Below are 18,841 nucleotides of genomic sequence, written 5' to 3'. Positions count from 1 at the left end.
GATCCCACCCCCTGCCCAGAAAACCACAGTGAAAAACTTCTCTAAAGCAAATTTCACACTCCTCAAAACCGAGATGGAATCCTTCAAAGCCCCCGGGCCTGTGGAAAATACATCCCAGACTGCAGAATCCTTTATAAATGCATTCTATGAACACCTTCAGGAATGCATGGATCATGCAATCCCAAATAAAACCAAGACCCAATCCTCCAAAGGCAGACGTCCTGTCTGGTGGACCCCAACCATAAACAAACTATAAAATAGAAGGAGGAAGCTACTAAATGATAGAGCAAAATCCCAAAAAAGGGAAGGCATCACTGATCAGTATTAGCAAAAAACTACAGGCACTCATAAAATTGTCTAAGGCCAGCTTCGAGAGAAAAATTGCACAGGACACTAAGGATAATCACAAGGCTTTCTTTAGTTATGTTAGGAACCTGGGTGGTAATTCCCAGATATGCTCAGAATTAGTCCAAAATGACAAAAAATACACCGAACCCACAGACATTGCCAACATCCTAGCTGACAGGTTCAGCACAAACTCCCCACCAAAAGGGCAAATATATATCCCAGCAGAGTGCTGTCCCCCTGACATCTCAGATGCTTAGGTAAGAGCCGCCCTCTCCAAAGCAAAAAACACAGCATCAATGGGACCAGACAGTGTCCCGGGCTGCGTCCTACATGAACTCCAAGAAAAGCTAAACCCAAACATAAAACTACTGTTTAATCTCAGCCTTACTACAGGATATGTGCCCAAAGAGTAGCTTACAGCAACAGTGGTCCCTCTCCATAAGGGTGGTGCCTCAACGGATCCTGGAAACTATCGCCCCATAAGCCTGACTAGCTTGGTCTGCAAAGCTATGGAAAGGATCATCATGGACCTCATAAATAAAGATATTGGGGACCTACAGACACTGGATCCTGCCCAGTTCGGCTTTGTTAAGGGCAGATCCTACCTCTTAAACCTGGTTGATTTCTTTGAAACAGTCACCAAGGCCATTGACGAGGGGAAGGTGGTCCACACAGCCTACCTGGACCTCGCAAAAGCCTTCGATACAATACCCCACTCGGGCATTATAGATAAGCTCATCAGCTTAAATATAAACCCCTATGTCACTAGATGGATTGCAAACTGGCTCAAGGACAGAACCCACATGGTTAGAATTGCTGGAGCCATGTCAGACTCCAAACCAGTTACAAGTGGTGTCCCACAAGGCTCAGTCCTGGGACCTCTCTTGTTCGGTATATATTTCTCGGAGGTACAGGCCAACATGGAAGGACTGTGGCTGACCAAATTCGCAGATGACTGCAAACTGGGCGCCATAATCGACTCTCCAGCTGACACAAGCATCCTCCAAAAGGGCCTCATTGAAACAGACAACTGGTGCCAGAGCCATGGCCTTAAGCTAAATGCCAAAAAGTGTATAGTCATCACCTTTGGCAAAAACAAAGTGCCCACAAATTACCACATAGGTGGTAATCCATTAGTACAGAAGAAGTAATTAGGGACCTGGGGACCCAAGTTGATAGCAATCTCTCATTTGACAACCACGTGGCCAAAGTGGTTAGAAAAACATTTTATATAGCCCACCTAATCATGAAGGGATTCACATGTAGATCAGGGGAGGTCATCGTGCCTCTTTACTCATCCCTCATCCCTCATCAGGCCCACAATTGAGTACAATGCCCCTTTTGGGATGTACCTTACCAGACACCTGCAGCAACTGGAAAGACCCCAAAAGTACCTCACCAAGAGGATCAAAAGGCTCAAACAGATGCCATATGCTGCCCGGTTAAAGAAACTCCAGCTCTACTCAGTGGCATACCACCTGTTCAGAGGTGATCTGTGCCTGACTTATAAATCCATGTCCAACCCGGAATTAATGGACATGCTGCACCTCAGAAAATGCAAATCCCATCGAGCTATGCGCTCGAGAGTCTTGAACCTCAGCACTGAAATAAATAGGACATGCTGGAGGGACAGATTCATAACACAGAGGCTCCCTTTACTCTGGAATAAAATCCCAGTCCAGGTTAGGCAGAGTCCCTCATTAACTCTCTTCAAGAGGAATCTTGATGAGTGGATGGGAGATCATAGGTTTACCCCAGGTATCACTTCTGTGTCACTGTTAGACAGAGGCACAGTATACTAACCTCGAAAAAGGGCATAGCAAAATAAATTTAAAATGGGTGGCGAAAGCCAAACACATTCTGGCTAGGCTTATAAATGCCCTAGGGCAGATAGCCTAGTATGAACCTATGAACCTAAAACAGCAGTGATAGTTGTACTTGCTCTTTCATGCTTCAGAATTTGTATTCAAATTTAGGCATATGGCATTTTAGAAAGTCCTTGCGTATGGGAAGATCAAAAATCTAAAGATGCCATCTTTCACAGGAGTGCTTGTATTAAATTATTTGTACGTCCATTGTGAGCAAAACACTTAAGTGAAAACCAGAAGTGAAAGTAGACATTACCAGTGTTAACTTGTGCTTTATGGTCTGCCATGGGAGTCCAAGTAGTCCAAGTCCTGCCTTTTCCTGGAAATTTCTAAAAAGACCTTACTTTCTAGCATGGCAGACATAGCTCACTATCCACAATCCAACAGATTCAGTGTTGTCTCAAAGAAAAGCCACACTCACCTCCGTTACTGTCTTTATGCAACAGTCAGTGCATGTTTGGCCAAAATACACAAGGAAATAGTCAAGAAGAAAAAACGGTTAATTAATTTCAGAGCATACTTGAACTCCAAATGGTTATGCCCTTGTTCCTCTCCAGACTAACAAGCTATTGCCCCAGTCGTACCTAGGCCACTCTTAGCCTCTGCCTAACCCAAAAACCAAAGAACACCCTATTCTTGTCCTCTTTGTCTGGCTGTTCTAATCTGTACCTTGTTAAATCATTCAATATTTCTTGCTTTCTCTTATTTGGTCTGTAAGCATCAGTGTATTTATTTGTACTCACTTGTCATAGGCTTATTATTGTAAATGTATTAATCAGTATATTATCTTGTGTAACAATAACAATGTTTTTGTTAATCTAACTATGACCTTGGAGCTTTTCTCCCCGGGCCTCCACTGAAAATGGACATGCATCCAGTTGGACTAGCCCGGTCAACAAATGTAAAATAAATAAATAAAATTGTACCAATTATATATATATATATATATATATATATATATACATATATATATATATATATATATATATATATATATATATATGCTCTTTTTAGGAGAAGTTGATCTCTAGCAGACCTTCCACCCCTTTCAGTATCCTATATTTGCTCTTATACAGTGGCCTATAGATGGTCCACTTTCCCTTCAAGAGCTTTATTAAGAGGGACTGCCACAAGACTTTTTTTTTTATAATTCGAAATATCTCTGTCATGCTCCTAAAGACATTAAGTTTCTTAGCGGTTTCCCAAAAACAGAATATGTCAGAGGAGTATGTCAAGGCATGAAGAAGTTGTGCAAATAAATGAAAGCCACGAGTTGTAATACCTCCATGATTGTATCACCTTATAGATATTGTCCATATGTCTCACAAAACAGCTGTGCACTAACCAGTTGCTTAAGCTTTTATTCTTCTTATAAGAAGGGTTTAAGCCATTGATTTAGCAATTCATCCTGAAACACATACTTCCAGCATTTCTTTATGATAGTTGTAATCTTTTCAGAAAACACATTATATTTTGATAAAAAAGTTTTTGATTTTTATTCTTCCTAGCAATCCTCTGTGCTCTAGTACCCCTTATTCTTGTTGTGATGCCTTGTTGTAGGTACATAAAACATCATTTATGCTCTCTTCCTCAAAGAGTCCTTATTGTATCAATTCTTTCTATATATACCCTTCAAATTCATAAACATTCCCCATAAAGGAATGATGTTAACAAAATGGGTGGGCGGTGAAAGCTCTTTCATATAGGAGTTGATTACAGCTTGTCAGTTTTTGACTCCTTCCTATTAGTTATAAATCTTAAACCAAAACTTATATCCCATAAATGAAAAGTTAAGCCTGATGTCCTTCAATGCAGTGATTACTCTATCAATCACTGATCCTTCCTTTGTTGGTGATGCTGAGGTTTGGCAGATAGTTGAAGGATAAAGCTTCCCAGGTGAACAAAAACATAGGTGGTCCATCTATTTTCTGAAGAAGACCGAAACTGAAACTTCTAATTGTTTCACGGTTTTCTCACTGTGAGTGGATCTACAAATGATGCTGTTGATATGGACTGTCAGGACATTGGGTCTGATTTGACTATTGAAGGGCTTCCGTGGTTGAATTCTGGTATACCTTAAGATGAGTAAATCTTTGGATAAATATACGAGTTCTATTAATGTTAAGTGTGTTAAGGTATAATAGATACATCATGGCCTTTGTTTGTGACTGTACGACCTTGCTTGTGACTGTTTGATTATCGTGGACAGTAGATTGAAATGTTCTTAACTAGTCAAAGAGTTTTGAGGTTCCCTATCCATTGGTTCTGTGAAGTTAATGAATGTACAACAGTTGCTTGCTTGTTTTACCGTACATTGTTTGGTTCTAGATTTCTGGGACCTTTTTTCTGGATGGTGTGTGGTGAAATATTGCCTGTTTTGAAGTTCACCAGCATGTTCTTCTAAGGAGTGCATATCATTGTTTGAACTTTATTGGCCATATTTTATGTTTTTCCCCTACTATAGTTGGGGGGGGGGTTCAACTCTAACATTTTAGAAGGAGGGCATTCAGAGAAAATGGGCAAAGAAACAAGGCTTCATAGGCATCTCCTTCATATGTATCAGTTAAGTAATATTTTCAATTTACTAGACTGGGTGTGGGCTCCTAGGTATCCTCATTAACATCTCAGTACTTGCATAGATATTTTTATACTAAGTGCTGTTATGTGCAAGATGCTTCAGTAACACTGTTTCACAATACATTTTTTTATATGGATGGGCTTAGTCATTTTTAAATGAGGCCCTAGTTTATGGAAATGGGTCTTGCTAGTCTTATTGTTGGTTCAGTTTCTGATTTACATGAAGTGGCTATGACTAAGGTGAGTCTTTATGACTCTTGGTCATTGGAAACTTTGTACTTGTGGTATCTTGATTGTCTGATGAAGTGTAGGGAATTAATGGACATTCTGCTAGTCAAGATACCACAAGTAAATTCCCTTTCCAAGCAACATTGCAACTGGTTACATAAGTTACATTTATTACAATAGGACGAAGGGGGGGGGGGGGGTTGATGAATAATACCATAGAGGTTGCTCTATTTTGCAGGTAGATTTGTCTGACATGACCCAGGTGAGATCTCTGTTTCTTCATGATTTGAAATATAACACAAGAAGATAAGTGTGAGCAGGCATGTCCCTTCCAGTTGTGGGGTACCAACTATGACTGGAAGTGGTTTCTTTTTCAGGGTGGAGTACTTGAGAACCTGTTAGGATCTGTATGGAATTTCTTGATGAAGAATATTCCCCTTGCTTGTAGAGGTGCCTAGTTGGCTTATTTCTTTATTTTAAGGTTTTATGATGACTGTCCATAAGCAGCATTCTGTAGACTATTAGTATGTCTGACATATAGTCAGTTTTTGGGTGATTTTCCTGTAGTTAGTGCTTCAGGCCTTGATGAGCTACATAATCCCTTTTATAAATCTGTGTCAAATATTGTTAAGCATGTCTTGGCAATTCTTAATTCATTCTGGTGAGATGAGGGAGGGTGATAATGACAGATAGGTTAGTTCCTTAAGTTTCATTTGTATGAAAAGAGACAATTAACTCATTTCTAACTGGGGTAACCTAACCCTTTGGCATTGCCAGATTCGTGTTTGTTTGCTGCATGACTATCAGTATTACAGGAAACAGGTTGTAGTGCTCTTGTGTTTGCTGAATTCTTTGTTTGATTGTCTGATGAAGTGTAATGTAGTGACTTCATGGAATCTGAAAAGTACTTAAAATTCTTTTGATAAATATCTGTATAACTCTATGGTGGTTAATAATGCTGCTTATAGAATATCTACTTGGGCTTGTTCATTTTCCCAGCACTCATATGATCACTATGTCATGAGCGTTATGTTAAATGATTGTGCGTCTGCCGAGGTAACTGTTCATTGGGGTTTGATTTAGAGGTGCCATGTTCGGCTGTTATGGTTTCTCTTATGTATTGACTCTCTTCTTAACCACATTAATGGGTTGTGTCTTAAGATGTGTGTGGCCTCTGGGTTTTCTTAGTGGCATATGATATTACCTTTTCCAGAACCTGTGTGTAGGATGTCTTTCATTTTGGAGGAATCAGGTTAAGCCTGTAGCATGGTTGGTAGGAAACTTTGTGCCAAATTTAAAGGTTTTCTTTTGCTTAGAGGGGCTATTTTTATGTGGCATTCTATTTTCTCCTTTCCTTGTTTGAATTTTGGGCAACGTATTTAACCTTCTGGGCATGGGCATACTGAAGTGAGGTGCTGCTCTCCTGAATGAATCAGATTTAGTAAGCAGCTGGGGAAGTTTCATATGTCCTACAGCAATAAGACATTTTTTGAAATATTATTTATTGCCTGTTTTTTCTTATATGGGAAGTTGCTTTTGTTGCATCTTACAGAAGAAGCAGTTGCGGTACACTTATTCTGCCATGCTTTTTAGGGTCATTAGAGTACATTTTCTTTGAATGCCCTGTAAAATTCTGCAACATTTATAGGTTCATAGGTAAATACTAGGCTATCTTCCCGAAGGCATTTATAAGCCTAGCCTGAATCTGTTGGCTTTCGCCGCCCCCTTAGATTAGTTCCCTGTGCCTCTGTCCAGCAAAGCCACTGAAGTGATCCCCAGGTAAAGTTTCTGTTTCCCATCCACTCGTCAAGGTTTCTCTTGAAGAGTGTTAGTTAAGAGCTCTGCCTAATGTAGATTGGAATCTTGTTCCAAAGCATGGTAAGTCTCTGGGACAGGAATCTATCCCTCCAGTACGTCCTATTTATTGTTGTGGTGAGGTTTAGATCCCTAGAGCATGTGGCTCGAGGGGGTGTGGTTTTGTTTAGGTGGAGCATGTCCATCAATTCTGGGTTGGACATGGCCTTGTATGTCAGACAGAGATCACCTCTGAGTAGGCAGTATGCAACTGAGTACAGCTGGAGTTCCTTCAGTCGAGCTGCATATAGCATCTGTTTGAGGCCAGTGATCCTCTTAGTGAGGTACTTCTGTGGTCTTTCCAGCTGTTGCAGGTGTCTTGTAAGGTACATCGCAAATTGGGCGATGTACTCTATGATGGGTCTGATGAGTGATGAGTAGAGGGGCACAATGACCTCTTTTGATCTGGATGCGAACCCTTTTGTGATTAGGTGGGCCACATAGAAGGATTTTCTAACCACTTTGGCAATGTGATTATCAAAGGAGAGATTACTATATACTTGGGTCCCCAGATCCCTTATTACGTCTTCCGTATTTAGGGAACTACCATCTATGTGGTAGTTTGTGCGTACTTTGTTAACTTACCGAATGTTTTATCATATTTCTCTGTGTATATATCATTGTATTATATTTCACTGCTTTACTTTAATCTTGGAACAAAAACATTTAAATATAACTGAAGTTAAAGTTGTAGCCAATTTTATATAATATAGATATACATATATAAAGTGTTGTAAATCTTGTATGTTTTATATTAATGTAAAATGTATTTTTTAAGGTTTGTAAATGTTATGATTGGTATTTTTTGCGTGTGCGTGTGTGTGTGTGTGTGTGTGTGTGTGTGTGTGTGTGTGTATTTCTTTGAGCACTTGGCCAGTTGTTAGAATATTATTGCAGTGTTTGCATATACAATTAACAATCACAATGACTTTACCTAAGCACAAAAGATAAAAACCTTGAAGGCTAAATTCAGTAAGTTTGTACCTCATTGTAGGGACAGTGTAATGGACTGAAAGGAAGATCTAAACTGTGATATGATACAAGGCCAGTCATAGCTAGACTGTGGAGATTTGCTAGAGGACTGTCTTTAATTTTTGAAGCAGATAGTGAGGCCTAGAAGAAAGACCTGTAACCTCCTTTTACAAATCTCACTTTCATATTTTTCACTTCCAGTTCAAATTCATTCACTGAGCTACAAATACATCTTAATCTCATAAATTGTACCTTGGAAATATTTCGAATAACATGGTTTGGATGGCAACAAATGGTCTCAAGTAATGAATTTTTGGTAAAAGGCTTCCTATATAAGCTTGTAGCAATAGTGCCATCAATTAAATTAGTAACATTGACATCTAAGAAGTCTGTTAAATAAATCTACCTTTCCCAAAAATACCAAACCAAAGATGTTAGAGTTCAAATAACCCACAAACTCCTTCCAAATTTCTAAAGGTCCAGACCAGATGCACCTGCAGTCATATAGAAAATGATTCCACAGAGTTAAAGATTTTTGAAGGGATTCTGACCATTATAAATTAATCTCATTTCTAAATAGCCCATGAATAAATCTGCACAGATGGGTCAAAAACTGCCCCCATTGCAGTCCCTTTAATTTGTAGATAACAGTCATTCTTTCATCAAAAACATTACATTCAAAAACAATACCCAGTAGTTTTAACAAAAATTCAGTATGTGAATCAGAATACAATTTTGAATATTTGAGCCAAAACTTAATTGCCAATATCCCCATTTTCTTTTTCATTTTCTTCACATAATTTATTACAATATTCATAATTTGTTCCTGAGATCTTCTAACTTCTCTTCTATCATCTTTAATTTCTCTCATTATACTAGTATTCTCTTTAACTATGTTACAGAAATAATTTGATGCATCTTTTTTTGCCTTGTAAGTAATATCTTTGTTAAATAATAATTGTTTAATTTTATGTTGATTCTTTTCATAAATTCTCCATTCTGTCACATAATATTCTCTGTCATTCCTTTCCAAATCCTATAAAGCATCCATACACATTGCTTTATATATTTTTTTCCACTTTTCTTACATCTGACTGCCATTTTAAAAAACATTTTCAAAGCTAGCCATCACTCAGACCAGTTTTTATAACACACTCTAGTGAAAATGTGATTGTTCTATAAACGCATACTTATTTTTCTTCCATTTTCATCCCATAATTTCTCATTTATTCTTTTTATTCCTTTTTCCAATCTGATATACTTATTTTCTTTATTTCTGTCCATAAGGCTGAGTGATCTGAAAAGCCTGTTACAAGTATCTTTCTGTTAGCTATATCTAAACCTTGTGATGTAATAAAATAATCTATTGCCTTCTTATATATATATCGACTATATGTCTACAAATTATTATTCCAAATCTTCAAATTGATTCATTTTATAACTTCAGAAATTTTCTTAACATTATTTCCTCTCTCCTTCATTTTTCCTCTCAAATCACAATTAAAATCTCCTGTTAATATTATATTCATATTAATTACTACATAATCCAACATTTTATTGAATAAATTTTCCCTTTCTTTAACTGATGTATGGGCATACAGTGCTATAATTATATATACCTGATTATTCCATTCGTGATCTGTAATAGTTAATCTTGCCATTGCCACTGTTATGTTCAATAGTTCCACTGACTTTCTACAAAGTACAGCTATGCGTGAACATAGTTCCTTTCCTAAGTTCCATTTTGTATCTCCTTTACAAAATTTCTTTGTTTGTAATCTCTGTTCTTATGTCAAAAATCTTACATCTTCCAATATTATTACATCATCATCACATGTACACCAATTTAGGATGCCTATTCTACTACGTATATTTTTGGTACTATTTACACTTATTGAAAGCACTCTAAGTTGTGTCCATATGAAGTATTTATCTCATATTCATTATCAATTTCCTTTCTTTTTCACTTTTACACTTATCCCTTTAAACTTTATTTTTCTTTCTCTTACTCTTTTGTCAATAGAACCCTTTTTATGTTTCACTATTTTCCAATTTATACCTACCTTGTCATTTATTTCAGAAGCTTCTTCTGTATTATTTTCTGTTTCATTTTCTTTTTATCTTTATTTTTTACCCTGATCTTACTTCCCTAATTCCTCTTTATCTTTTATTGGTACGGTTTATTTTCCTCATATACAGTCCTCACTTTTGTTTTCTTCTCCTTCAACCTTATTTTTCTAGATTTTTCTAGATTACAGTCCATCTATAAATACCCAGTTTTGTTACATTTATAACATCTCAATGCATACTCTTTTCATTATGAACTGTTTCCCCACAAATGTAACATTTCCTCTTATCACAGTTACTTATCAAATGATCATCTTTTCCACAGGAAAAAACTGTCTGCAGTTGTCCCCAATATTTTACAACACCTCTTTTACCCCCTACATTTATCATACTTGGCAAATAAACATTTTTTTCTTTCCCCAGTTTCAGTATAATATGATGCTCCTATCCAGTCCATAGCCTCTGCTGTCATTGATTTTGCTAATGTCCATAACTTCTTTACAAAGTTTGCTTAAATGTCGCTTTAAAGTCTCTTTTTAAGTTCAGTTTGAAATTGAACATGTATTTTCTTTTTTGTTTCTCTGTGAAATAATCCAAAATACTGCTTCATTTCCGGAAAGCCATGACATTCAGCAGAAAAGCCGGTCAGTCCTTTAGTAAACTTTATTTTGATAAAAATAAGCACTTTCATTCACTTAAACCATATGTGAACTTCTTCACACTCTTCACCCACAGTAACAGCTCTTTTTAAAAAGACTCCAGTAAAAGGATGCAATTATTGCATCACTTCCTCAAGTGTTTTAAAGGTCCAGCCACCCTTTTCTTTAAAACATTTTTTAAAAACATTTTAAATATAAAACAAAGATAGGTAGAAGACCAAACTACCTTATTATTTAAATAATTCATTTTAATCCAAAAGGTAGTTAATATTTACTTAAAATATTACCTATCTAGTCAAAGTTTTAATGCTAAAGTAGGTTTCATACTGCAGCAGTCATTCAACACAGGATAAAAATAGGCATTAAAAATTAGTTGCCGTACTAACACTTTCTTTTGCAAATAAAGTTCCCAAGGCCCTCCCCTCACCTTTACTGGGATATAATCGATGACCAAATATTTAAAAAAATGATACCCATTCATATTCACATGTTTAGCTAAGGCGTTATATAAATTTATTTTTTAATACTATATTCATGTTTATTGATAGTCTTTAAGTTTCCCCTCAGTTTTTCCAACATAAAAATAGGGACACTTTTGACAGTGTGCTAAATAGACAACTTGTTTAGATTCACAGTTAAAAATGCCTTTAATATGGTAGGTAGCATCCCTTACCTGAAATGTGGACACCTCATAAATGAACTTACAATATGAGCAGGCTTCACATTTTGTCATACCAGACCTTCCTCTTAATGAACCTGTTCTTTTTTTCTTTTCCAAAAAAGCTTTCAGGTTCTGTCCCCTCCAATATACTAATGGAGGAATCTCCTGGATTTTATCACATATTTCCACATCATCATATATCAATGTCCAATTCTTATTAAAAATGGATGTCAGGACCCGGCTATTGGCATTAAAGGTGGTCACAAAACCCATGCTAAACTCTTTCAATGTACTGGCCTCAGCGGGTTTAAAATTGGGAGTCCCTATCGCAGCTTCCTCATCTTGATGTTGGTTTATTTCCTTAAAGAGTATCAGCTTGACATAACCAATTTTTTTGACTTCACCTCCTCCACCAAATCCTGAACCAGCAATTCTGGATAGCCTCTTCAGAGAAACATCATATGAAGGTTAGCACATTCTTGATGAAATTTGGAATGCAAGGAAATCATTCTGGCTGCCGGACTAGTTGCCCTTTCACTATAGTTCTCTTCTGGTGAAAAGGGTGGGAGCTTGTAAAGTGTAGAAAAGTGTTGGTATACATACTTTTCTATAGATTTTAGAAGTATATTTCTGCCCTTCATTGTCCTTTTCTAATAAAACAGCCAAATAGGAAAGTTTTTCTTTTCAAGATGATGTTCAGATGTGAATTTCAAGAAGGGGGTAATGTTGTTGATGTATTGGGCAAACTGATGGATACCCCCTCATCTCGTTTCCATATGATAAATGTATCATCCAAAAAACAGACATAAGTTCTAATATTCATCCTGATGGAGGGAATGTCCAACACAAATCTGTGCTCCCACACAGCCATGACAATGTTGACAAAGGAAAACCCATCACCACCCCTGACTTCTGTAGGAAATATTTCCCATTGAAGTAAATGTAGATGTAATGCAAAACCAACTCTAAAAGTTGCTCATAGAGATTAATCTGTTCTTGTGGAAGACCCTTGTCTAGAAGGAAGTTGGCCACCAATTCTATTCCTGTATCTTGAGGAATCGCAGAATATAAGTCCTTTATATCAATTGTGAGCAGAAAATCATTTGCGTCTAAATCTGCCCTATTAATGATTTCCAGGAAAGACCAAGAAGCCTTACAAATCTGTGACTCTGCAATAGAAGGGGTTTCGATCTGATGTCAAGAAACATAGCACATGAATATGTGATCAAATTCCTTCCATCGACGATGGGTCTCATTGGTGGATTATTCAAATCTTTATGAATCTTGGGAACTCCAAATATAATCGGTGTTACTGGGGCAGCTATATCCAAGTAGATAAAAATATCCATATCAACTCTATCTTTTATAAACATATACTCTAGTGTACCTCTTATGTTACAATAAGCTCCATTCAGCTGGATTAGTGTCACTTCCTCATATGTGTCAGTGTTCAACATTTTGTACATTCGTTCATTATAATCGTGTCAGTCCATAATTACCAATACACCACCCTTATCACGTTTCATCACCCTTATATTTTGACACCTCAAATATTCCAGAATGTAATATTCTTCTTCATTCATATTTTTTCTTGCAGCACTCAACATTGTTCTTGTATCAAGATCACAAATCTTTTCAAATAGTAGAAGTGTTGGATGCAGGGGGAGTGGTTGTACGTACTGGCTACGTTCAAGTCATGTTGTCTCTGTGAAATGCTTTAACCACATAAGAATTCTATGGATTACATTTTTTTTTCTTCTCATACTCCCCAAAAAAACTTTATAGAACAGAACCAGCCTCAAAAGTAACATCACAAAATGTCCGTTTATGAATTAGAACAAAAGCTTTTCCTGAGCCTTCACTCCCAATGGGATCAGTAACTTAGCCCAAGTTATACCCGCCCTTTTCTTTTTCTTCTTTGTTCTGAATTCCCACCATAAATTTCCTTTGATTGTTGACATTTCCCTCCTCTGTTTATCATCACTTTCCTTGCAGTTTCTTTAATAGTCTCTGCATAGGATTTCTTTGTCTGGCAATCTTCTTTCAGAATATTTCTGATTCTTCTGAATTAATTTTATCAATAGTTTCACCCCTTTAAACATCTTTTCCACACTCTAGCTTACTCTGCAACAATAGCTCACTTAAAATTTCCTGCAAACCTCCTGACTGGAGGGTTGTAATAACATGCCCATCATTGTTTTGAATGTTTGCTTCCAATGAAACAAAAAATTCTTCTGAAGCAGCTCCTGAGAATCTTGTAGAGCTTCAAACACTGCAACGGCATTCGCCTCTGTGCTATCTGCCATCTTGGATCTCCTTGTGTGCTGTTCTCTCAGCTGCTATAGGAAAGGAAAAAGCACTCTCTGGCCAAATGTTCCCTAGTACTGTAAATACTACCTCGTGTCTCCCCTGAAAAGACGCTGCTGACCCAGTCAACAAAGTATAAATAGAATAAATACATTTCATATGAATACGATCACCAGTTGATGTCATTTTTGTTATTTTAATACATCATAAAAATCACATATTTTATTATCATATTTTTTGGAAAGAAATAGGAAAATGGATTATTGCATTAGCATAGCTAACATCTACTTTGTAAAAAAAAAAAGATTCTTGCTGATTTTAACATTAGTGAGGATGGACTGTTTTATCTCCATTTAAAGGATGTGGTACAGAGATGCAGTAGTGGTGGCTATACCTTACATATAAAACAGGTGGCACATAAGGAAATAGAAAACTGATGGCAAGTAAAACAGGTTCATATATTAACAGAAATAGCATTCCTGTTCAGTGGTGCTCTTATATTATTAGATGCGTGATGCTTATAAAAATAAGGCAAGTTCAGAAATTCAGAAAGAACCTTAATGCTTGCAGTGTGAGCTACTCCAAAAAAGGCTGCTTACACAATGTGGGAATTTGCAGTTCAGAGGCATGTTAGTTACAATGAGGAAAGACCATATTTATATGTCTCTCAATCACTCTTATGCATCAAGAGTGGAAATCAGCACTTTCCTGTGGTAGTAAATACTGGTGAATGATGCATCACATTGACATAGGCACTCCCTATCCATTCTCCAACACATATATACTATACCTCTTACCTGTCCCCGAATTGATAGAACATCCCTAATGTCTCTTATAATTTTGTCCCCACTATCATGTTTGTCAGTAAATAATGCCAGATATTTGAGTTTCAAACTTTTTATTGCTCATAAATTTCATTGTGATGGTATAACTGTAGCTATATTAACTGTTTAAGTGAGTCCATTTAAATATTTTCCTTGATGTCACCTAGTGCGCCTCACAGATTTGTCCTCTGGCTTCCCTCTTCACAGACACACACCCATCTCTTTTAACTATCTGCTGCTGAATTTACAGGGCATTCTGCTGTTGCCTCTTACTGGTACCCTGCTCTCATAATTCACAGTAGGTCTAGCATCTCAGTAAACCTGAACCTCTCCTTTTCCCATGTAGCACACAAATTAAAAATTTTTATGAAATGATTCTAACTTCTTCAATAATTGTCCTACTTCACTATTGCAGTAATTGAGTAATGCCAGAGATTAGAATTTATACTTCTTATTGTTTAAAAACAAACTTGCTACATGAGCTAATTAGTTAGTATATTGGGTTGATACTGCTGCTTTCTGTGTCTAGGGTGCAGGATTTGAAACCTTTTCAGTACTGTTACTATTTTAGAATTTACCTGGCAGATTTTTATTTAGGAAAACAGTTGGACTACTTAGTGTATTAGAGAGCATTTAATAGATATCAGTATGTGTTTGACTCTTCCTTAGATAATGTATTTTAGTTTCAGAGAACTTTTGATAATAAAACAAATCTTTCCTTTGATAATGATATTGAATTGAAAAAAAAAATAAGTGGCATAGTGAGTTACCATACCTGTTTAGTTATCCAAGCTGGAATAATAAATTCTCACTGGTATCATGTGAGAGAAGTAGAGCATTACATACTTTTAATAGATATTTCCTGTTTTGCTATTGGTTGTTCTTAATGGCCATTTCAACACCATTGTTTTTATTTGTATGTGATTTGTTAATGAACTATTTATTTATTTTCACCAGTGTAGGATATCCTGAAAATTCCTTATAGTTCTGTTTGTGCAAAGTTCAAACTGTGCATGGATATTAATAAATAAGTATTGTTTTATTCTACAACTAGTGAAACATTTCTTTTCAGTAGTTGTGGTGTGGTTAATTTGGACTTTGTCCTGCTGTTTGGGGGTTTAAATTGAAATTCTCATGCAAGTCAGTTTTACATAAAAAATAACATGTTATACAATCTCTGTGTAAAGCAGTACTTAAGTACAATATTTGTGAATATTGTTGTGCTATATTAGTTATTTGGTCTGATGTCAAACACCAAAAGTAAAGCAATACCTATCGGTACTGAGAGCATCATGTCATGCAGAAATGACATAGGACTTGCATTCGCAGGGGATGTACCTGTCATGAAAGTTGTGTCTTACCTCATGCATCAAACTTCATTTACTTTTGATTAAAAATGCTGTTTCAACACAATCTTTATGTAAAGTGGTATATCATTACCATATTTGTGAATGTTAATTTGGTTTACCAAGTTGGTATCATATATGAGCCTACAGAGGTTTTAGTAATGGTGTGTCATTAGTTCAAAACATTTAGTACTCTTCTGCTCTTTATGAATCAGGTAAAATGCAATCACAGACATTGCCAGTTCAGGGACTCAGACATTTGCACATGAAAGGTGATAAAATCAAGCAGCCTAATCTGTAATACTTTCTTGTGTCTTTAATTGTTAGATCCAGTCTCCAGGAAGAGTGTAAAATCAGCACATAGCAGCAGGAATAGATACTCTAGCCAATGGACGCTTACCAAATGCCAGGCTTCAACCCCAGCAAGGACATTGACTTCTGACTGGCGAACTGTTGGATCTCAGCATGGAATTACAGTAACAGAAAGTGACAGCTACAGTGCCAGCCTATCTCAGGACACAGGTAATACAGATTGACAAGAGACAAACAGGCACACAAACAGCAAAACCTCTGTAGGCTGTTAAAAATAATGATAATGAAAAATCTATCTGGCTATCTGTCTCTAAGGCAAGGTTTACGTCTGGAAATGTGAAGAATCAGCTTAAGAGATGAGAGTTGAGCATTTAAAGGACTTCTCTGACCTTGCCAGGTGCATAGTAGAAAGGATGAGGAGGTGCTTCAGTGATCAAGTGTCCTGTGAAGGAAACCTGGGAAGAGAAAACAGTGTGCGTGCTAAATGCGTAAGTGTATTTGGAAGGTTAGACACATAGCAAGTATTGTGTGAGTATCACTGCACACAAAGACCCCTAAAGAAAGTGAGGTTACAGATGCCTTTCCTACCTAAAGTACATTCACCCAGCCCTTCAGCATACTTCACCCAGGACATCTGCATGTAATGGGAGGAATTTCGCCGGTAAAGTGACCTAGTACTTTGATAAAAAAGTGGGATTTTATTAAATCTGAAGACGTAGTTAGACATAGTTGGAAAAAAATCATTTTATTAAATCTGAAGACGTAGTTAGACATAGTTGGAAAAAAATAATTTGCATTTTACCTTCAGATTGACACATGGTGCTGTTCTTCTGTTGAATACTGGCAACTTGACTTGCTGGTAGAGCTTCTGACTAAAGGTTGCCATGTCAGATTTAACAGAATGAGTTCAAATTTTTAACTTGCCAGGGACAGTGTGATACTGTATCAGCTACTTCTCCCTGCATTCATTGTTTTGTGCTTATTTATGGGATGAACATTGATCAGACCTTGCTTAGATGGAATAAGTGTGGCAAGGCAGCTTTAGATACTCTCTCCTGTATTTAGCTGTGAAAAGTTACAGACTCCTGACAGCTAAACTGAGTGCATGCCATGCTAATACACTAGACGTGGATAAGTAACTCTTTCAGAATACAGGTTTGAGTTCTCAATACCCCTTGAAAAAGCCATCTAATTTACTGGGGCTACATGGACCCATTATTGATGGTAAAATCAGTTAAAGGTGGTTTGTCATTCTGAAGTAAATGTTTAATGCAGTGGTCTGAATAGTCTGATGTAGGGAAAACTGGAATAATGTATGTATCCAGAACTATGTTTGTATATTGTGGCTTCTCCTGACTGCTGTTAGATTCCCCAAGATAATCTGTGGCCTGTGTGTGTATATGTTATACTGACTATGCACTGGAACTGTGGATAAACACCATCTGAAAAGCAGTGGTCATGTAACATTGTAGAACATGTGTTTGGATTCTTAAAAGGGCGATTCCACTGCTTGGAAACATTTAATGATGCACTGTAGTATATATGTGAAATATGCAGCCAGATATTCTGTGTAGTACACAAGCAAGGATGGCATAGAAACACCATAGTACTGCCTGAGAGACTTGCAGGAGATGTAGAATCAGGTGTGTACTCATTGGAGGAACAGACTGCAGCAGCACCTCATGCAAGCTAGATGTGGCTGCAGCACATTGCAACATTACCAAAGAAATGGTGTCTGGCTCACAGCTTTGAATCTTGATACAGACAACACAAAACTGATGCATGCATTATATACTTTAGGGTCAGTAGTTCAAGAGGTAGCATACTCACCTTTTGAGCTGGAAGAACAGAAGGTTGTGGGGTCTATTCCAGCCACAGACAGTTGGATTCATTTTCCTTTACTGACACTGCAGTTAGTGCAACATTACGGGATGCTGTACTCCTAAATATGCCATCTTTTGGATGAGACATTAAACTGAGGCAACATTTGCCTGAGTTGCAGGTAGTTCAGGTGGATCTAAAAAAGTCTCATGGCACTTATTAAAAATGATTAAGTGAATTTCCCTGGTCCCCTGGTCAGTATAAATACCACCTTGGATTTGCCAGGAATAGAGTTCGCCAGTCTAGTAGGACTAACCTGGTCAAAAGAGGATAAATAAAATAAACAACTCATCATGCTATGTAATACAATGCATTGACTGGCCATGCTGTGTATCAGAAATTACCTTATCCAGATAGGTAAGATGGTGGACAGAGCACAGTCATTATTTGCACAGATGGGGTAGGACTCAGTGACAACAGGCTGCAATGCTATCATATTGTCAAGGGTTATGGGATGTGGATGTTGTAGCTACTCAGGTGTATAGGGAGTCAGGAATCGTATCCTCTAGTAATGGGGTGGAACTGCCACATCGTGAACACTTGTCATGAGTTCTATGTTTGCCTGCTATTTTGGGGCATGATGTGATCCATGGTAGGGATTTCATAGCACTATGGGAGTGTAAAAGGGGAATCCTGATGTGGTATTCCATGCTGAGAGCCAGTAGATGTTACAGTGGATAGGTGTGGGACCCTGTTGGCCAACTGAGGATACTGATAAAGTAGCACTGCATGACTGAGAGCAGGTGTGTTAATGAGGCATCCCAGGGGTAGAGACTGAGGAATATCACTGGCTGAAACCCAGAGATTAGGCATGCCCAATTGTGTTGGTCACTGTGGCCAGAGGCAAACGTGGTGCAGTCTCTGGAACAGTGTGTATCATCTGTATATGTCTGGCCTGTGACTATCTCCTTTCCTTTGGTCCCTCCCACAGCCACAG

General features: G+C 37.3%; 1 protein-coding gene across 1 annotated transcript in view; it reads left to right on the top strand.

The window, feature by feature from the left end:
• Positions 1 to 18,841, top strand: part of DSCAML1 (DS cell adhesion molecule like 1) — a 1,743,400-nt gene that overhangs the window by 1,706,244 nt on the left and 18,315 nt on the right. Inside the window, exon 25 of the mRNA XM_044080956.1 lies at positions 16,039 to 16,233. Within this exon, the coding sequence (XP_043936891.1) occupies positions 16,039 to 16,233 (195 nt within the window). The remainder of the gene's footprint in view (positions 1 to 16,038; positions 16,234 to 18,841) is intronic.

The sequence above is a fragment of the Protopterus annectens genome, chromosome 8.part0 (assembly GCF_019279795.1).
Source record: "Protopterus annectens isolate FY-2018-M chromosome 8.part0, PAN1.0, whole genome shotgun sequence".
Lineage (NCBI taxonomy): Eukaryota > Metazoa > Chordata > Ceratodontiformes > Protopteridae > Protopterus > Protopterus annectens.
The sequence above is the reverse complement of the archived record's forward strand: the minus strand, read 5'-3'. Positions and strand labels throughout refer to the sequence as shown.